Source organism: Gymnoscopelus microlampas (assembly GCF_963454915.1).
Source record: "Gymnoscopelus microlampas genome assembly, chromosome: 14".
Taxonomy (NCBI): Eukaryota; Metazoa; Chordata; class Actinopteri; order Myctophiformes; family Myctophidae; genus Gymnoscopelus; species Gymnoscopelus microlampas.
This window is the reverse complement of record NC_139951.1, coordinates 11415330-11433186: the sequence shown is the minus strand read 5'-3', so window position 1 is coordinate 11433186 and position 17857 is coordinate 11415330. Positions and strand designations below refer to the sequence as shown.

The 17857-nt window shown below is 42.9% G+C and overlaps 1 protein-coding gene across 2 annotated transcripts in view; it reads right to left on the bottom strand.

Annotated features, from left to right (window-relative positions):
* Positions 1-15088, bottom strand: part of ankfn1a (ankyrin repeat and fibronectin type III domain containing 1a) — an 88274-nt gene extending 73186 nt beyond the window's left edge. For both annotated transcript variants that reach the window (XR_014602334.1, XM_084079220.1), the window contains exons 1-2: positions 14890-15088; positions 5111-5321 (exon numbers count right to left, since the gene is read on the bottom strand). Coding sequence is in view for 1 of the 2 variants with exons in the window: in XM_084079220.1 (XP_083935346.1) it covers positions 5111-5321; positions 14890-15072 (394 nt within the window). In the remaining variant the exon portion in view is untranslated. The remainder of the gene's footprint in view (positions 1-5110; positions 5322-14889) is intronic.
* Positions 15089-17857: the final 2769 nt, after the last annotated feature.

The window sequence follows — 17857 nt, the reverse complement described above, 5'->3', positions numbered from 1 at the left end:
TATGACAAAAATGGAAATATTTACAGTAAAGTACCTCAAAATTGTACTTAAGTAGACTGAGTACTTGAGCAAATGTACTTGGTTGCTTTCCACCATTGGCGCGCAGGTACGTCCATGTGTGAATTGCGCGCGCGCGCACACACACACACACACACACACACACACCAGGTGGGCCCCTGACACAGCACACAAACAGAGACATACACAGCCACCCATGTGCACCCGCCCCCACCACGCACACCCCCACTAACCCGACCGTCACACACACACACACACACACACACACACACACACACACACACACACACACACACACACACACACACACACACACACACACACACACACACACACACACACACACACACACACACACACACGGTGAAGCATGAACCACCTGTCCTGAAATGAGAGGAGAGGAGAGGAGAGGAGAGGAGAGGAACAAGGAGGAGAGGACAGGAGAGGAGAAAGGAGAAAGGAGGAGAGTAAAGGGTGGTCCAGGGGCGCTATACTCTCCATGCTGTGGAGTTGTAAGCAGCAGTGACTAAGGTCTGCTACATCCACCCTGCTTCAGGACCCTACACACTGGCCGCCATTTTGTACCATCTAAATATATATTTTTTTAACTCAAATTTTTTAATTTGCTTCTGGGGGTCCCTGGAACTACATATTTTGAGATGGGGGTCTGCGGCCAAAAACATAAGTTTGGGCACAACTGATACTGATACAGTATAGCAATATTTTTCCCCAAAAAACTGTTAGGATTTAGAAGATAATTTTGTAGAATCCGCCTCAGGTCTTTTAAAAAATATATTCGCACAAACGTTCACGATTTTTCAAAAATAGCAGATCTACAAGCTCATAGCGCGGCACTCGGTGCCGCGCTATGAGCTTGTAGATCTGCTATTTTTGAATAGCCAAAGAAATCGTACAATGACACAGACGCGTTCCCGGATTGAATGGGTTAAACTTAGCGTTAAAAAAAATGGTTACCAGAGCGCCAATCCTGCAACCGTGTACAGTATAATAACACTGCATTGTCTTGGACTAACTGTAGATCCTTTTTACCTTACGACTGTGTTTTGTCATTTATTTGTACTATTCATGGTGTTTAATAAAAATGATGTACTACTGTATGCGCTGTTGTATTGTAATGCATTGTATTGTTCCTTGTTCTAATATCGTCTGTGGGGACTGCAGATGAAAATTTGCATCACTGCTAAATCCGGTGCGTTTGACATTATTATGTACTGTTCATTAAAATCCTCTGTCCCGTCTAAACAAACAAATAAAGTAAAGCAAAGCACTAGTTCACTTTTAAAAGAACATTTTCCATACAGTATGGGGTCCTCACTGTCATCTCACTTTGGAACGGTGCCATTTCTGTCCACACGCTCTGTGTCTCAGAGGTGGAACTGTCCATAGCCCACCAATGAGAGGAACATTATACTCATTACAGGGCTAGCAAATACAAACTGAATCAATTGTTCCAGTAGAGAAAGAGCGCGAGAGAGAGAGAGAGCGAGAGCGAGAGTGGAGATACTAGCCTGGTTCCATACCATAGACCCCGCCCACTCTCTGAGTGGACTGCCTCTTGGTCTGGAGTTGTAAATGTGAACCTAAGACTTCTCCGGTACAAAATGCGTTGTCCAATGAGAGGCGGAGGTGGGCGTGGGGATCCCTTAGGATTGGTTTAGGGAATTTCTAATCCCCTCCCCCTTGTAATCCCCGACACTGGAGCCAATTTCAGACAATTATGAGGCAATTCCATAGCCTGATAATCAGGCTATGGAGATACAGTACTGCTGCATGTAATTGGACGATGAGAAATGTGCGTAAAATGTATTCTAATCATGTGTGTCTACTAAACAAGTGTGCCTACCTGTGTGTGTGTGTGTGTGTGTGTGTGTGTGTGTGTGTGTGTGTGTGTGTGTGTGTGTGTGTGTGTGTGTGTGTGTGTGTGTGTGTGTGTGTGTGTGCGCGTGCGTGCGTGCGTGCGCGTGTGTGTGGTGGTACTGTAGGTACGTTACTGCAAATACATAGGCCTATGTTTTATAACTTTGTCAAAAACTTTACCTTGCATTTGATTGTGTTGTCGCTATTTGTAGGTCATGTTGCTACAAGCAATAATTATGATTTGTCGAGCCTAATGAGGCCGAGTTCAATTTGTCAAAAGTAAAAGTACGGTACTAAAATGTTTGAAAATAGCATATCTACAAGCTCGCAACGCGTCGCATTGTGAGCTTGTAGATTGACTATTTTCAAATAGCTTATGTATGAAATAGGGCTAAAGTGGTTAATGCATGTTTTATAATATAATCGTTTATATCTGCAAAGTAACTAGTAACTAAAGTTTTCAAATGATTGTAGTGTAGTATCACACAGCTGCGGTTGATTCAGAACGCTGCTGCTCGAGTCCTTACTAATTAAGAAAGTGGAGCATATCACTCCAGTTCTCAGATCTTTACACTGGCTTCCTGTCTGTCAAATAATTGATTTCGAAAGACCACTGTTGGTTCATAATACAATATAATTTATGGATGGTTTTAATGCCAAAAATATATTTCTGAATTTCTGCCACACGGTGAACCAGCCAGACCTCTCTGGTCATCTGGGAAATCGCTCTGTTTTCTGAAACCCAGAATCAGAACTTAAAGTGGAGAAGTAGCAGCGTTCGTTTTGTATGCACCACACACTCCCAGACAACTGCAGGTCAGCTAACTGTAACACTATCAATTATTTTAGACCATTAAGACCGGTGTGTCATTATGTGTGTCATTTTTAGATTCCTTTGACTATTCAAAAATAGCAGATCTACAAGCTCATAGCGTGGCACAGAGTGCCGCAATATGAGCTTGTAGATCTGCTATTATTTTGAAAAAAAATGAAAATGTGCGCCAAACTTTGCATATATTTTTTATAACTCAAATCTTTGCTTCTGGGTATTCTACAAATGTCTTCTAACTCCAAACAGTTTAAAAAAAAACTATGTTTCTTTAATATCAGTGGTTCTCAAACTTTTTTCATGTCAAGGACCCCCAAAATGACATGTATTTGGCCGCCAACCCCCATCTCAAAATGTGTTGTTTTTTAAAAAACTATATATATAAAGATTTGCACACATTTTCACGATAATAAAACAAAAGCAGATCTACAAGCTCGTAGCGCGGCACGCGGTGCCGCGCTACGAGCTTGTATATCTGCTATTTTTGAATAGCCAAGACATCTTAAAATGACACAGATGCGTTCCCGGTCTTAATGGGTTAAAACAAACCTGAAGAACTTTTCCGTTTGCAAACGCCTTTTACTGAGGGTTTTGTTTTCAAACAATCTTCTGTACTGTAATTTCAATTCTGTTATTTCTCTGTTTTGTTTTCTTTGAACTTATTTTTCCATTGTATTCAAATGCACCGTGTAATGTGTTTATCCTTAATGCACTGTGTCTTTAATGTTTTGTGTAAAGCACTTCGAATTGCCTCCGTGAAATGTGCCGTACAAATAAACTTGCCTTGCCTCATACAGTACTTATTCTGCTCACTTTGAGCTCTGTTGGTGAAATGATGCCAATATCGCACAGCTTAATGGAACAATATTGCTACGGGTAATCTACCAACGCATTTGCAAAACATACTGTATAATATAGGCTCTAATTTAAAAACTAAATAATAATATACTGGCATGCCTTTGGCAGTCCTTCCACCCACGCACTTGTCCTTGGCTTTGTTGCAGTCTGAGTTTAACACGGTCCTCTGTGTGTGTGCGTGTGTGTGTGTGTGTGTGTGTGTGTGTGTGTGTGTGCGTGTGCGTGTGCGTGTGCGTGTGCGTGTGCGTGTGCGTGTGCGTGTGCGTGTGCGTGTACTACTATAAGTGTGAGGGCCATTTTTTAAATGTCCCCACAAATATAGAAGTTTAACCAAATAGACATTGTGAGGACAATTTTCCTGGACAAATGGTTGCACTGTGACGCTTGCACTGAAGATAAGATATTTTTGCTGTGCTAAACCGGCGCGCAATTAAGGTTTAAGGTTAAAAATGCCACAAAAAAGGTTAAAATCCCTACCCTTTTTGTCCTCACATGTATGATACCAACAACATTCATACATAGCTGTGCGCTGGTGTCATGCATGCAACAGACTGTATCAAATATGAGTGACTGACTATCATAAACGATACAGAGACACCTCCCTGACAATATCGCGCGAGACAGTTTGTTTATTTTTGGACCACAATTCTTATACGAGACGATTCTAAGATGTCCCCAATGTTATTCTCCATAGAGAAATGACTTCCGCAACCCAGGGGATGAACGAGTGACGTCAGGACTTCTGTGCTCTATGCGTCGCAATGCAACGCGTTGTGAGGCTTAGGCTTTTAACTTTAGGCTAAAAATGACTTTCATAAAGCCGCCATCTTAACCACTTGAACCCCGGTGTCCATATTCTGGGGGGAAAGCACTAGCCAAAAAAATAGCCGATCTACAAGCTCACAATGCGTTGCAACGCAACGCATTGTGAGCTTGTAGATCGGCTATTTTTGGCAAAGAGGTCAAAGCAGAAAAGTGCTCAAAGCACAGCTGTGACTCAGGGCGAGTTAGCTAAGACTACGGGGGTTTAAAGATGGAGTGCCATGATATTTTTCAACCCTAAAACCTGATCATAAGGTATTATTATTATGTAAGGATTTTTTTCAAAAAAAAAAAGTGTACAGAAATTGTTAAAAAAAATGTTTTTATGTGGACACGCCTCCAGTTCATTAAGTATGCCTGGTTCTCACCTTAGCACCTCCTCCACCACCTTAGCACCACCCACCTGTCCTAGTCCCTCCTCCTCCTCATGCCCACACCTGTTGTGTTATGATAATGAGGGGGAGGGTAAGTTTTGTGGGGGCTCTGTGATGTCACTATGCCCCTGTTTTTGGATTGGCACGTTTGACTCTCAAGGTTTCAGCCTCCAGGAAAAAACTCCAAATAGTCAGAGAAGACATGAAACACCATAAAACCACCAGCGGGGGCCTTAATGAAGTTCTATCAACCTCATAGACACATGAAAAACAGAAAAAGTGCAAAACCATGGCACCACCTCTCTTAACTGTGTGTGTGTGTGTTACTCACAGTGCGGGCTCTCCTTGCCCCCGGCCTTCAGCAGCAGCTTGGCGATGGGCGTGTTGTTGGTCATGACGGCGATGTCCAGCGGCGTCAGGCCCTGGCTGTTGGGCGTGTTCAGGTCCAGCTCCTCGGCCGTGTACTGGAAGAGCAGGATCTGCACGGCGTCCAGGTCCTGCTGCTCCACCGCCTCGAAGATGCAGTCGCTGCCCTGCATGGTCTGACACGGAGAGAGGGTTGTGCATTGGCTATTTTGGTAACCGGAACAGTGGTCTTTAAAAACATGTACAGATGTGCCATTTCAAAACTTCAAATGTCCTGCCATCGCCAAGACAGTACATTTTCAGGGGATTCCCAGGGCAATAAGAGGGACAAAGAAGGGCATTTAAAATGCTGAATTATTTTGATGATCACTGCTTTTATGATGCTAATTAATTTGAGCAACTGGTCAACAACCTCTTCAAATCACCTTTCGCCTCATAATGAGTCTGACACCTTCTTCAACACACATTCTTTTGTTATCATGTGTATGGATGTCTGTTGAAGGGAAAAACGGGGGTGTGTAGTGACAACTTCTTTTCAGGGGCAAAACAGTGAATTTTTAAGGGCAGAACAGGGAAGAAAAAATGCATTTTCAGGGCACTTTCAGGGAAAGAACAGTAACGTGTGAAGTGGCACATCTGTATCACAACGTACTAACTCTTCCGTCTCCTCTGCAAACCAATTCTCTTTTCTGTCCGTTGTTGTGACGGCTATTTAGGGGCAGCAGTGGCTCAGGAAGGTATAGAGCGGTTTGCTTTGGGTTTGCCGGTTCGTTCTCAGGCTCGCCACGTGTAAGCGTCGCGGTGTCCCTTGAGCAAGACGCTGAACCCCCTCCCCCCCGTTTAGAAATGTCTTCTAAATCCTAAACGTTGCCTTGAGGTTTTCCGCTGCCGCCGCATTGTAACACATTGTAAAGCACTGTGGCTAAACGCGCCATAGAAATGCACCACTTATTTGTGTCCACTTAAGTGTCACCTGTTCAGCACAGAATGTTCCGGAAGGGCAGCCATTAACACGCACGCTCGCACACACACACACACACACACACACACACACACACGCACACACACACGCACAGTGTCTCATTCATGCCTGGGCCCCGACACTCGATGACGACAACGGCACAGACACTGGGGGGCTCCGCGAGTCCGCGTTCATTATCATTACCATCGTTTCTCATTAATTAGCATTCTGTGCGGGCGCGCGGGCGTGCGCGCACGAGAATAAAACCCTCCAGCCTCCTGGCCTCAGCGAGAGAGCAGAGAGAGACCACGTTTTATGGAAATGCGAATTGCTCTGGATGGCGTGTTTGTAGCCCCCGAAAGCACAGCGGTGCATTTATTAAGTAATGAAGTAACAGCATCGTTTTTTCGAAAAAAAGAAGGAACCCGATGCAAACTCCAGCTGAGAGAAAAATAGAACGTGGGCGACTGGCAGCGGCAGCTCATAAAACACACTCATTACGAGACACAAAATGAAACCCTCCTCCCCGTGTCAAAAGAAAAGACATGCCAAGGCATAAAGAAATATAATGAAATGCGAGCCACTGCAACCGACCCTGGTGGAGCACAGCCAAGAGCTGAGCTGAACCGAACGGAACCGGCTGGAACCGGACCGATTTAAAACCAGGTGGCTCGACGTAGAGCAGTGCGGTTATTCAAACTTTTACGTTTCAAGGGACCCCCGGTTTGTTTTACGAACGCATTAGGCCATTGGTCCGGGGACCCCCAGGGGTCCTTGGGTGGGTACCAGGGGGTCCCCAGCTAAATGTGTTAATATAGCGTCGCAATCATTTTAACCACTTTAACCATGTGTTATACTTTGGCTATTCAAAAATAGCAGATCTACAAGCTCATAGCGCGGCACCGAGTGCCGCGCTATGAGCTTGTAGATCTGCTATTTTTGAAAAATCTTGAAAAAGTGTGCAAATCTTCAAATATATATATTTTTTTAAAGCGAACATGTTTAACTAAAATCTTTGCTTCTGGGGGGTCACTGTCACAAAATATGAGATGGGGGTCCGCAGCCAAATACGTATCATTTTGGGGGTCCTTCACATGAAAATGTTTGGCCTAAGGGTGGTGGCAGAGGACAAGCTATGGGGGTTTTATTTCTTTTTTCTTTGGACATGTCCAGAACGCTACACACATGCACTGCGCCCGTGCGTGCGACACGCTTCTTCTGCCCAGCGACTGTGGGCGTGTCCCTCTGCATAAGAAAGGGACATGGATGAGCATATGTGCTCCTCTCCTAAAAGTTGGAATATGTTCTGCTTGAGGAGTGTTGTGCAAAACAATAAAAAAAAAATCACACCCAGTGTCAGAAGAGAGTGGTGCCTATCGTGACTTTTACGTGTTTTTACTCATTTTAACATCTTGTACGTATTTTTACTAATTTTGAGTATTTTTACTCAGTTTAAGTATTTTTACTCAGTGTAAGTATTTTTACTCAAAAGTGTGTGTGTGTGTGTGTGTGCCCGCGCGTGTGTGTGTTGCACTCCTGTTTGTGTATAATTAGTGTAACTGGTTGCACCTTTGTGTTGCAATCAGCCGCAGCTGTTGAGGTCATGCAGAGTTCGTGCTCAAACATACATACAGACAGACACACACGGACACGGACAAAGTCACGCATAGGAGTGGTTGGCAGCACTCAAAAAAAAAAAACGCTGGACACACAGCGCAGAAACGTGGCATACATGGCAGAGAAGCACTGGTAGCTTTCTGTGGGCGCAGAAACCCATTAAGGCCTGAGGTTCCGATTCTACAAAATGTCTAATCCCAACAGTTTTCTGAAAAACGTACGTTACCAATAGTGGTTATTAGTGGTTCTCAAACTGTTTCATGTCAAGGCCCCCCAAAATGATATGTATTTGGCCGCTGACCCCATCAAAATATGTTGTTCTAAGAACCCCCAGAAGCAAAGATTTGAGTTACAAATGTTCGCTTTAAAAAATATATATATTCAAAGATTTGCACACATTTTCATGATTTTTCAAAAATAGCAGATCTACAAGCTCACAGCGCGGCACTCGGTGCCGCGCTGTAAGCTTGTATATATGCTATTTTTGAATAGCCAAAGTATAAAATAATGGTTAAAGTGGTTAAAATCTAATTATATTAAATCCATTACATTAGAAGGTACTGAAGTTGTTTATGTAAGGTACAGTGGCAGCTATGCTGAATGTGTATGTAATATGCCACACTTATACATACACTGTACATTTTTTTCCTATTATCCTATTACCGTCTTATAAAACAAAAAGAAAATTGCTTGTCTTTCTCTCTTTCTCTTTCATTACTGATCATTAGTATCACCTGTGCTGCTACACTATCTGAAGGAAGCCCGAACAAAAACAAGTTTCACTCTCATGTGCCTTAGCACAGGACGAGGGTTACAATAACCTTCAACCCTGAACCAGATTATGTTCTTTTTTGGACAACAAAGGTGTGGTGGACAGATCGTACCCAGTCGGACGGAACCGACCTCGCCTTTCTTAGAGCAGCGCTGCCCTCGGTGGCCAAAAATAGCCTCCGAGCATTCGGTTCATGAATACGAAAAAGAGAGAATGAAAGAAATACAGGGTCAGACAGAGATGTCATGGCACATACCTGTTTTGATGATATAACAGGGAACAAAAGGACACGAGGGAGAGAAGGAGAGAGAGAGATTGAAGGAGCAGAGAGGCAGGAGAAGAGGGCACAGGGCTGATAATAGAGTTAGAGGAACTAAACGCATCTCTATTGATCCGTCTCTCCGTTCGCACACAAACAGCCAGCGGTGCTATAGAAGAACTAGAAGATTTTTTTCCCTTTTTTTCCTTTTCTTGTCCCATCAAGACCGGGAACGCATCTGTGTGTCATTTTTGGATTTCGTTGGGCTATTCAAAAATAGCAGATCGATGTACAAGCTCGTAGCTCGGCACCGAGTGCTGCGCTATGAGCTTGTATATACTCTTTAACTTAAGTTAAATTAACATTAATTTTACAATACAAACTTGGGTCCCAGAGAAAGAAATGCCATTAAATGGGGGTCCGTAGCCTAATATATACCAAACTGGGGGTCCTTGAAATTAAAATAAATGGTTGAGAATCACTGCTAGAGCCGTAAAAACCTTCTCTTATCTTGTCCCTGGTGTATCTTTTCAAATGTGGGTGCCTCATTAAGTCGCTAATAAGTGTCAATTTGGGGGTCCTTGACATGAAAAAGTTTGAGAACCACTGCTCTAAACCAGTGGTTCTCAAACTTTTTCATGTCAAGGACCCCCAAATTGACACTTATTAGCCCGCGGACCCCCATTCGAAAAGATAAGCCAGGGACCCCTATAAGAAAAGATTTTTACCGCTCTCTAGCAGTGATTCTCAACCATTTTAATTTCAAGGACCCCCAGTTTGACATGCATTAGGCTACGGACCCTCATTTAATGGCATTTCTATCCCTGGGACCCCAATTTATATTGTAAAATCAATGTTAATTTAACTCTGAGAGTGTACAAATGGAACCAAATGGACCCGTTAGGGTCCATTTGGTTCCATTTGTACACTCTCAGAGTTACAGACCCATAAGGGTCCATTTGGTTCCTGTCCATCATTTACCTGGGGACCCCCTGGAACCCCCTCAAGTACCCCTGGGCGTCCCCGGACCCCACTTTGAGAACCAATGCTCTAAACCATACAACATGGCTGGTCTCACCACCACGTCTTGCACACCTTTCCTTTCATTCTTGCTGATAGTCTCCTATCACACCTCACACTTTTCTATGTAACCTGTTGCCGATTTATTTCCCTTTGCTCTCACGTCTCACTCTACTCTCTATCACCTCTCTTCTCGCGGAAAACTACAAGAACGATGGAGCTCGCATAGATTTAAAAAAATAATTTCCCCTACTGCTTTACACCTGTAAACTGTACAAAATATTCATTTTCAAACTTTTGTCAAAATCTTTCAAAAAAAAAATCGCAGATCTACAAGCTCACACAACGCATCGCCGTATTTTCGAATCGCCGAAATATAAAACAGGGCTTCATTGGTTATGTTACAGTATGTATGTTTTGTAATAATCTAAATCTGCTAAGTAGACTGGTCTGGATTAAAGACGCACTGCAGTGACATTTTCGGTCATTTTATTTTGAAGGTTCAGTCTGAAACGCCGGTTCAACCGACTCTAAACCAATCAGAAGGTCCCATCCCTTCAGGCTATGGGACGTTGGATCTCAATCACTTCAGCCGTGCGCAACACGGCTAGTGTTTGTTTACAAGTGAGAGAGAGACGGCCAGTGAAGCACGTTTGCTACTACCTGGCTTATTTCTAACCTATAATGTTTTCAGATAGATATTTTAGTGTGCATATGAAGTTTAAAATGAGTAATACACTCATCTTCAATGAGATTCAAAACGGAGTATCTCTGTAATTAAAATCAGCTGTGTTTGAAGAACGTGCAGCTATGGGAATCAAACAGGTGCATGTAATCAAGATTCATTTATATTCATGAAGGCTGCGTTATGTCATCACGCAGCACGTTTTCGTTTACAGGAAGTAATTAAGATTGGCTTTTTAGGGACTTTAGATATAAAAATACACTTTTTTTTTTTTTTTTTTGGGCATCTATTGTTAGGTATGCCCATATGATGACCACGGATATGCTCTAAAAGTGTGAAAAACATATTTTTCATTTCACTACACCTTGCCATCCATAAACGCTACTCTCGTTATACCTACAAGGTATCTCTGACACACACAACACAGCCTTGTGTCTCACACGGAATTTATCCAGGTCGCTTCACTGAGCATCAATGGTCTTTTCCAGCTACGTCCTTCAACACAATTCTACCATTTAGGCTTTTAGCCGGTACGCTCCTATTCAGAGAGACTCTGAACAATGCAAAACAAGAAGTTAACCCTGGCCTGGCGTCCCTATTCTGGGCTTGTCACAAATAGGTCACCGTGACATTATTTCAAAAACGTTATTTGTGTCTTGACACATAGCAACAATTTATTTATATCTTTCACTGTGAATAAAGGCATCGACCTATATGAACGAGGCACCAGCTATGAATAGCCATTTTTGTATCGTTTAATAGACCAGGTCAGAATGTTTGTAAACAAACGTGCAGGGCGGTATTTCCTGGTAGAATGAGTATGGATATCTACACCGTATAAAATAAAACGTCCGGAACATTTGCTATGTCTAGTTTTGTCAACCTGTGGATATTAAGAACAATATCATATATTTATTTTATTTTAAACCATTTTTCTCTTCAATTTAGTCGTCGTGCCAATTCATTCCTCCCTACAGTCAGTGAGGAGCCCCCACCGGAAGGACGTAGAGCCTTCGTACTACTCCTCCCGCCCAACACTCCCCGCTGACAGGTGCCGCCTCAGCCCGTAGGCCACACTTATACATACATTGTACATGCACTGATTTTTTTATTATCCTATTAGTATTAAACAAAATAAAATTGCTTGTTTTTCTCTCTTTCTTTTCTGGTCATTATTATCACCTGTGCTGCTACACTGTCTGAAGGAAGCCGAACAAACACAAGTTTCACTCTTAACACATTGAGTGCCATGAACGATTTTTTTCCCCCGCAAGGGGCGCTCTAACGCAACTTAGGAATCATCCTAGGTCCCTGTAAAATGGAATGGACGGATGTGACAAGGGCCCAAAAAACATCCATTCCAATGATAGGATTTGGAGAAAAAAGTCTGTATGTCCTTATTGTTTTTACAGTGGTGAAAACAAGCCATTTTCGACGGGCGATCGCGCTGCAATGGCGGATCGCGTTAGATATATCATTGTTCCAGTCGTTAGTCGGGTCCCTGGACCGTCGTGCACGCACCCTTTGTTTACATCCGGGTCCTCGTGGAGGCTTCTAACAGCTCTAAAACGATCAGCGTAAGCGGTAAGAAACGCTGGCACTGGATGTACCCTGTTTTTTTTTTTAACTCTGGCACTTGATGTGTTAACCCTTTGAGACCTGAAGCCGATTCTACATGTCTCCTAAATCTCAACAGTTTTCTGAAAAACGTACGTTTCTATATCAGTGGTGCTCAATCTTTTTCATGTCAAGGACCCCCAAAATTATATGTATTTGGCCGCGGACCCCCATCAAAATATTTTGTTCCAGGGACCCCCCAGAAGCAAAGATTTGAGTTAAAAATGTTCGCCTTAAATATATATATATTCAAAGATTTGCACACATTTTCACGATTTTTCAAAAATAGCAGATCTACAAGCTCGTAGCGCGGCACTCGGTGCCGCGCTACGAGCTTGTAGATCTGCTATTTTTGAATAGCCCAAAGTGTAAAATAATGCTTTTTAGCTCAAATCTAAAAATGACACAGTTCCAGGTCTTAATGGGTTAAAAAAGAACAACCTTGAACCCTGAACCAGATTATGTTCTTTTTGGACCGATACCGGGTGGACAGATCGTACCCGCGGTCAGACGGATTGAGGGACTGACCTCGCCTTTCTTAGAGCATCGCTGCTATCGGTGCCAAAAACAGCCTCAGAGCATTCGGTTCATACAAAAAAAGATACAGAAAGAATGAAAGAAATACAGGGTCAGACAAGAGATGTCATGGCACATATCTGTTTTGATGATGTAACGGGGAACAAAAGGACGCGAAACAGGAATCCAGGTGGACCTTGTTTACCCAGCTCGAGGACTAGGCCTGTCACAATTATTACATGATCGTCCAATCGCAATTATTTGAGATAGTCGCAATTATTTTTGCATAATCGTCATTATCCGTCCATGTTGAAAAAATTATGTTAAACACATTTTCAAATATATAAAGAAAGCTGAAACAGCAGATCGATCTACAAGCATACAACGCGTCACTTTGTGACGCTTTGTAAGCTTGTAGATCAACTATTTCTGCAATTTTTACATGTATAAAATGATTAAATACGCAAATAAAAAGAGTCACAAAGAGTCTCCTTTGTGTCTCCTACCGGAACTGCTGCCTATCGGTCTGCTGGTGAACAAATTATTGGCTTAGGCAACAAACAAAAAAAAAACATTTTTTTGGGGGGTTAACTATCCCTAAATGCCTGTGTTACATCCTCAAGCTATGGTGGCCCATCAAAATCTAAATTCACCTCTCTAACTCTAACTCTGAGAGTGTACAAATGGAACCAAATGGACCCGTAAGGGTCCATTTGGTTCCATGTGTACACTCTCAGAGTTATGGGGGTCCTTGAAATCAAAAGGTTTGAGAACCACTGTGCTCCACTAAATAGAACAGAGCCTTCATTAGTATCATTGGTAACACCTGTTAAATTCAAAGTGGAACTGGATAGGCCACACCCTTAGAAAGGACACAAATAACATCACGAGACACGCCCTGGCCAAGAAACACCTGGAGACGTTCCACACTCCAAGACCTAAAGAACGTCTTAGTGGGCCGGCAGGAAGCAAAAGCCCAGGCCCAGAAGAGAGAGAGAGAGAGGGAGAGCTCTCTCTCTCTCGCCCTAATGCCCTCAACGGGGTCAAGAGGATTTAGTCAAGTCACTTTACTTTAGTCTTTGTATTTTTGGGTACTTAGACAAATATTGTACTTTTGACTGCACTACATTTCCAGGAAAATGAAAAACATTATGAATTAACCACTTAAACTATATATATATAATATAAACAAATATAGTGAAAATAGCCGATTTAAGAGCTTACGACATGTTGTGATGTGACACGTTCTGAGCTTGTAGTTCGGCTAGTATTTTTTTAACATCTCCGATGTATTGTGAACTTGCCTGTGGTTCCAAAACTGAGGGTCGGGACCCCCAGGGGGGTCCCCAAAGAAATTGGGCCTATTCCTTACTTCCTTCACAGGTGTTACCAATGATACTAATGAAGGCTCTGTTCCATTCTGGTCAAACAGAGTCAGGGTGCTGAAATGTGTTGTGAACTTGTGGAACGGTTATTTTCGGAGTACGACACCCGCGCGCAGCCATGCATAAAATGACTTGTCTTAGTTATCTACTTGATCTCTCCCACCAAGTCCCTCCATAACATTTTAGTCAAGTTTTTATTTGTCGACGAAATTGTCAATATACTGTATTTTAGTCATAGTTTTAGTCATCATAGCTTAGTTTTTATTTAGTTTTCGGCGACGAACATTTTTCATCATAGTTTTAGTCTACAAAATGTACACGCTTTGACTGCATTACTGGGGTTTGAGTACACCCATTGTCCATTGCTGGGTTCCCCTGGAACGTGGCAGTGTGTGACATAACCGTGTGACTCACTCACCAAGGTCCAGGGACCCTCATGGTTCCTTGAGGGGGTTCCAAATGTCCCCTTACGGGTGTGTAACTCTGAGAGTGTACAAATGGAACCAAATGGACCCGTAAGGGTCCATTTGGTTCCATTTGTACACTCTCAGAGTTATGGGGGTCCTTGAAATCAAAAGGTTTGAGAACCACTGTGCTCCACTAAATAGAACAGAGCCTTCATTAGTATCATTGGTAACACCTGTGACGAAAGTCCCCAAATTAATTTGGTGATTAGATGATTAGCTTAATGTGCAACATGGTATTCTTACTCAACAGTATTTAGTCATAGTTTTAGTCATCATAGCTTGGTTTTTATTTAGTTTTCGGCGACGCACATTTTTCATCATAGTTTTAGTCTACAAAATGTACACGCTTTGACTGCATTACTGGGGTTTGAGTACGCCCATTGTCCATGGCTGGGTTCCCCTGTGGAACGTGGCAGTGTGTGACATAACCGCGTGACTCACTCACCGAGGCTTTGCGCAGGCGGTCCGACTTGCCGAAGAAGTACGTGTCCTCGAAGGACGAGGCGCCGCCCTTCAGCTTCTCCGACAGGTTCCTGTAGAGGCGCTTGGCGGCGCTGGGGGACGCCGGGCCCCCCGGACACTTCCTGTTCTGGTGGGTCAGCTGCAGGCTCTGCATCTGCTGGGTCATGATGGAGGGAGAGAGACGCCTGCTGGAGAGGGAGAGGGAGAGAGGGAGAGAGAGAGAGAGAGAGAGAGAGAGAGAGAGATTCCACAGTGAGTATAAGGGTACAACAGCAGTTTCCCAAACAGTGGGTCGGGACCCATTTTTGTGGGTCGCGAGTTAACTCATTGAGTGCCAAAAGAAGTCAAAGACGTCATGTGGCCTGACGCCCTGAGCGCCAGAAGGCGTCAAAGACGTCATGAAAAAAAAAATTCAAATTTTTCTTTTTTTTTTCTTTTTTGGAAAAACATGTTCAGAACCCAAGATATGATGATTTGAAGATTTGCTGCTCCATCCACTCCTTGTTTAACCTATAACTTAAAAAGGCTGTATCTCGCTTCCTAAGCACTTTTTTTTTTACAATGAATTTTGGCTGTGGCACTCAGAGCCAAAATTCAAAAATGAGCATGGCATCGAATGAGTTAATACCCCTTTATTTTATTTTATTATTATTTCAAAATAAAAAATTAAATACCCCCCCCCCCCCCCCCCACACAAAATCTACATTTGTCATAAATAAAATATCTAAGAAATTCCATAGATAAAACAAAATGAATAAAAAAGACGTTGCATCGCGATGTGCTGTGAGCTTGTAGATCAGCTATTTTAACTAGTTTGGGTCCCCGGGGGGTCATAATATTTCTCTTTTGGTTCTCGAGCTAAAAAGACGGGGAACCACTGCACCACTACAGACTATCAGCACTGAAGATATGAGTGAATATTAATAATTAATTTCTTATCAACACATCCCAGCAGTCCACGTCTCCACGATGTGCAAACGCACCAGAGTCAAAGCCAAGAATCAGTAGTAAATCCAAAAGAACAGACAGTGCCAATTTAGTAAAAGCAGGAGTCACTCAGTAATGCCAAAGAACACAACAGACAGAGGCAGGTTCTTAAAGGACTCCTTCACACATTTTCAATCTTCATATAATGCCTACATTGTAAATTGCTGTAAGGATGTGCGTCACAGACTTTGCTTGTCTTGTCTAGGTCTTGCATTTCTATGTATTTATGTTCATGCTCTAGTTTTCATAGTTCTATGTTCATGTCTTCCCCAGATGTATCTAATTTGTAATCAGTCTCTCATGTGTATATTAGTCTTGTTACCCAGTCCGCGCCGCCTTTAGCCCTTAACCCATTAAGACCCGGAACTGTGTCATTTTTAGATTTGAGCTAAAAAGCATCATTTTACACTTTGGGCTATTCAAAAATAGCAGATCTACAAGCTCGTAGCGCGGCACCGAGTGCCGCGCTACGAGCTTGCAGATCTGCTATTTTTGAAAATTCGTGAAAGCGTTAGTGAGTTCTCTCTAACGCTCTGAACCAGGGCTAGGCCATCACCTGTACTCACCTGGCATAAAAGGGGCTCTGAGAGCAGCTTGAGCCATTCATTACTAAACTGCAACATGAAGAGACCACCGCTGAAGAAGAGATTCATCCAGAGGACGCTGCCTTTCACCACCGCTGCCAAGACCTTAATTGGCGGCGCCAGGACCAGCGCAATACATACATTGATTATACTTGCATATTGTTTTTGTTAGCGTTTTTCAGTTTTGTAGTCAGTGTAGTGTTGTTGTTAACTTGTTTCCCCCGCGATTTTTCCCAGAGTCCTCTCGCCTGCCCTAAACGTAATTCCTGGGAACGCCACTGCACGGGACATATATTATGAAGGAATATTATATTGTGACACCATGACGAGAGATCAGAGAGAGAGAGAGAGAGAGAGAGAGAGAGAGAGAGACCGCTTGCGTTGTAACTTGTCCGCAGCAGCACAGTATGGGAAATTACGTTCTCCCCTGCATGTAGACATATTCATATCTTGCTAGAAGTAGGCCTATAAGCTCTATATCTGATTTATTGTGGTAGGATGCAAGATTTTGGCGGGGCCATAGGTTTTATTTTGACCACCTATTCCCGACCGCGGGTATTTAAATACCGCAAGATTTGCGTTGGGTACTGCGGGCAATTAACATGGTTATAATAATAATACTAATAATACTAATACTACTACTAATAATAATGCAAATACTAATAATAATAATAATGATAATAAGTTTAATAAGTTTTCCCCCTTATTCATAATACAGACAGTGGTTGGGCGGTTGAACCAGAAGGACCTCCCTTTAGTCTGAAAGTCTGATGGGTCGAACTAAAGAGATGTCGGATTATTGTGACTTGTAGGACGTCTCTAATAGTACGACCCGGTCTGAGGTCGAACTAATGGGAGGTCGAACTAATGGGAGGTCGAACTAATGGGAGGTCGAACCAGCGGGCAGCCCCCGTCCGGGCCGCCTTTAGTCCTTAAGCATGGATGCACACTTTGGCTATGGGAATTATCCACAGTTCACAGTGTTACCAGGGGAATCCTCCAAACGTCAATACAGTAATTAGGTAATGAAAATTGGTCATGCATCGCGGTTAATGTTGACAAACAGTAGGGATTTCTCACCATTCTCCAAGGAAGATGGAAGGGAGGAGATATATATTTACTAAAAATAAGGGACAGAAGATAAGGGCAAAGTAAATATATATATATATATATACGGAATATGTTAAGTGTTATGAATGAAGGACTCCTCTTCAAAGTGATTCCTTTTATATCATTGGAGCCCTTGCCAGCCTCTCACCCTCAAGCACTTACCAGCTGACGTCACTTAAAAGAAATCCTCTGGCGTCTGGCATTTTGTTTGATAATGCAATCTTGGAAGTCTTAAAGTCTGCGATGGTTCAGGGCTTGAGGGCTTGGGGT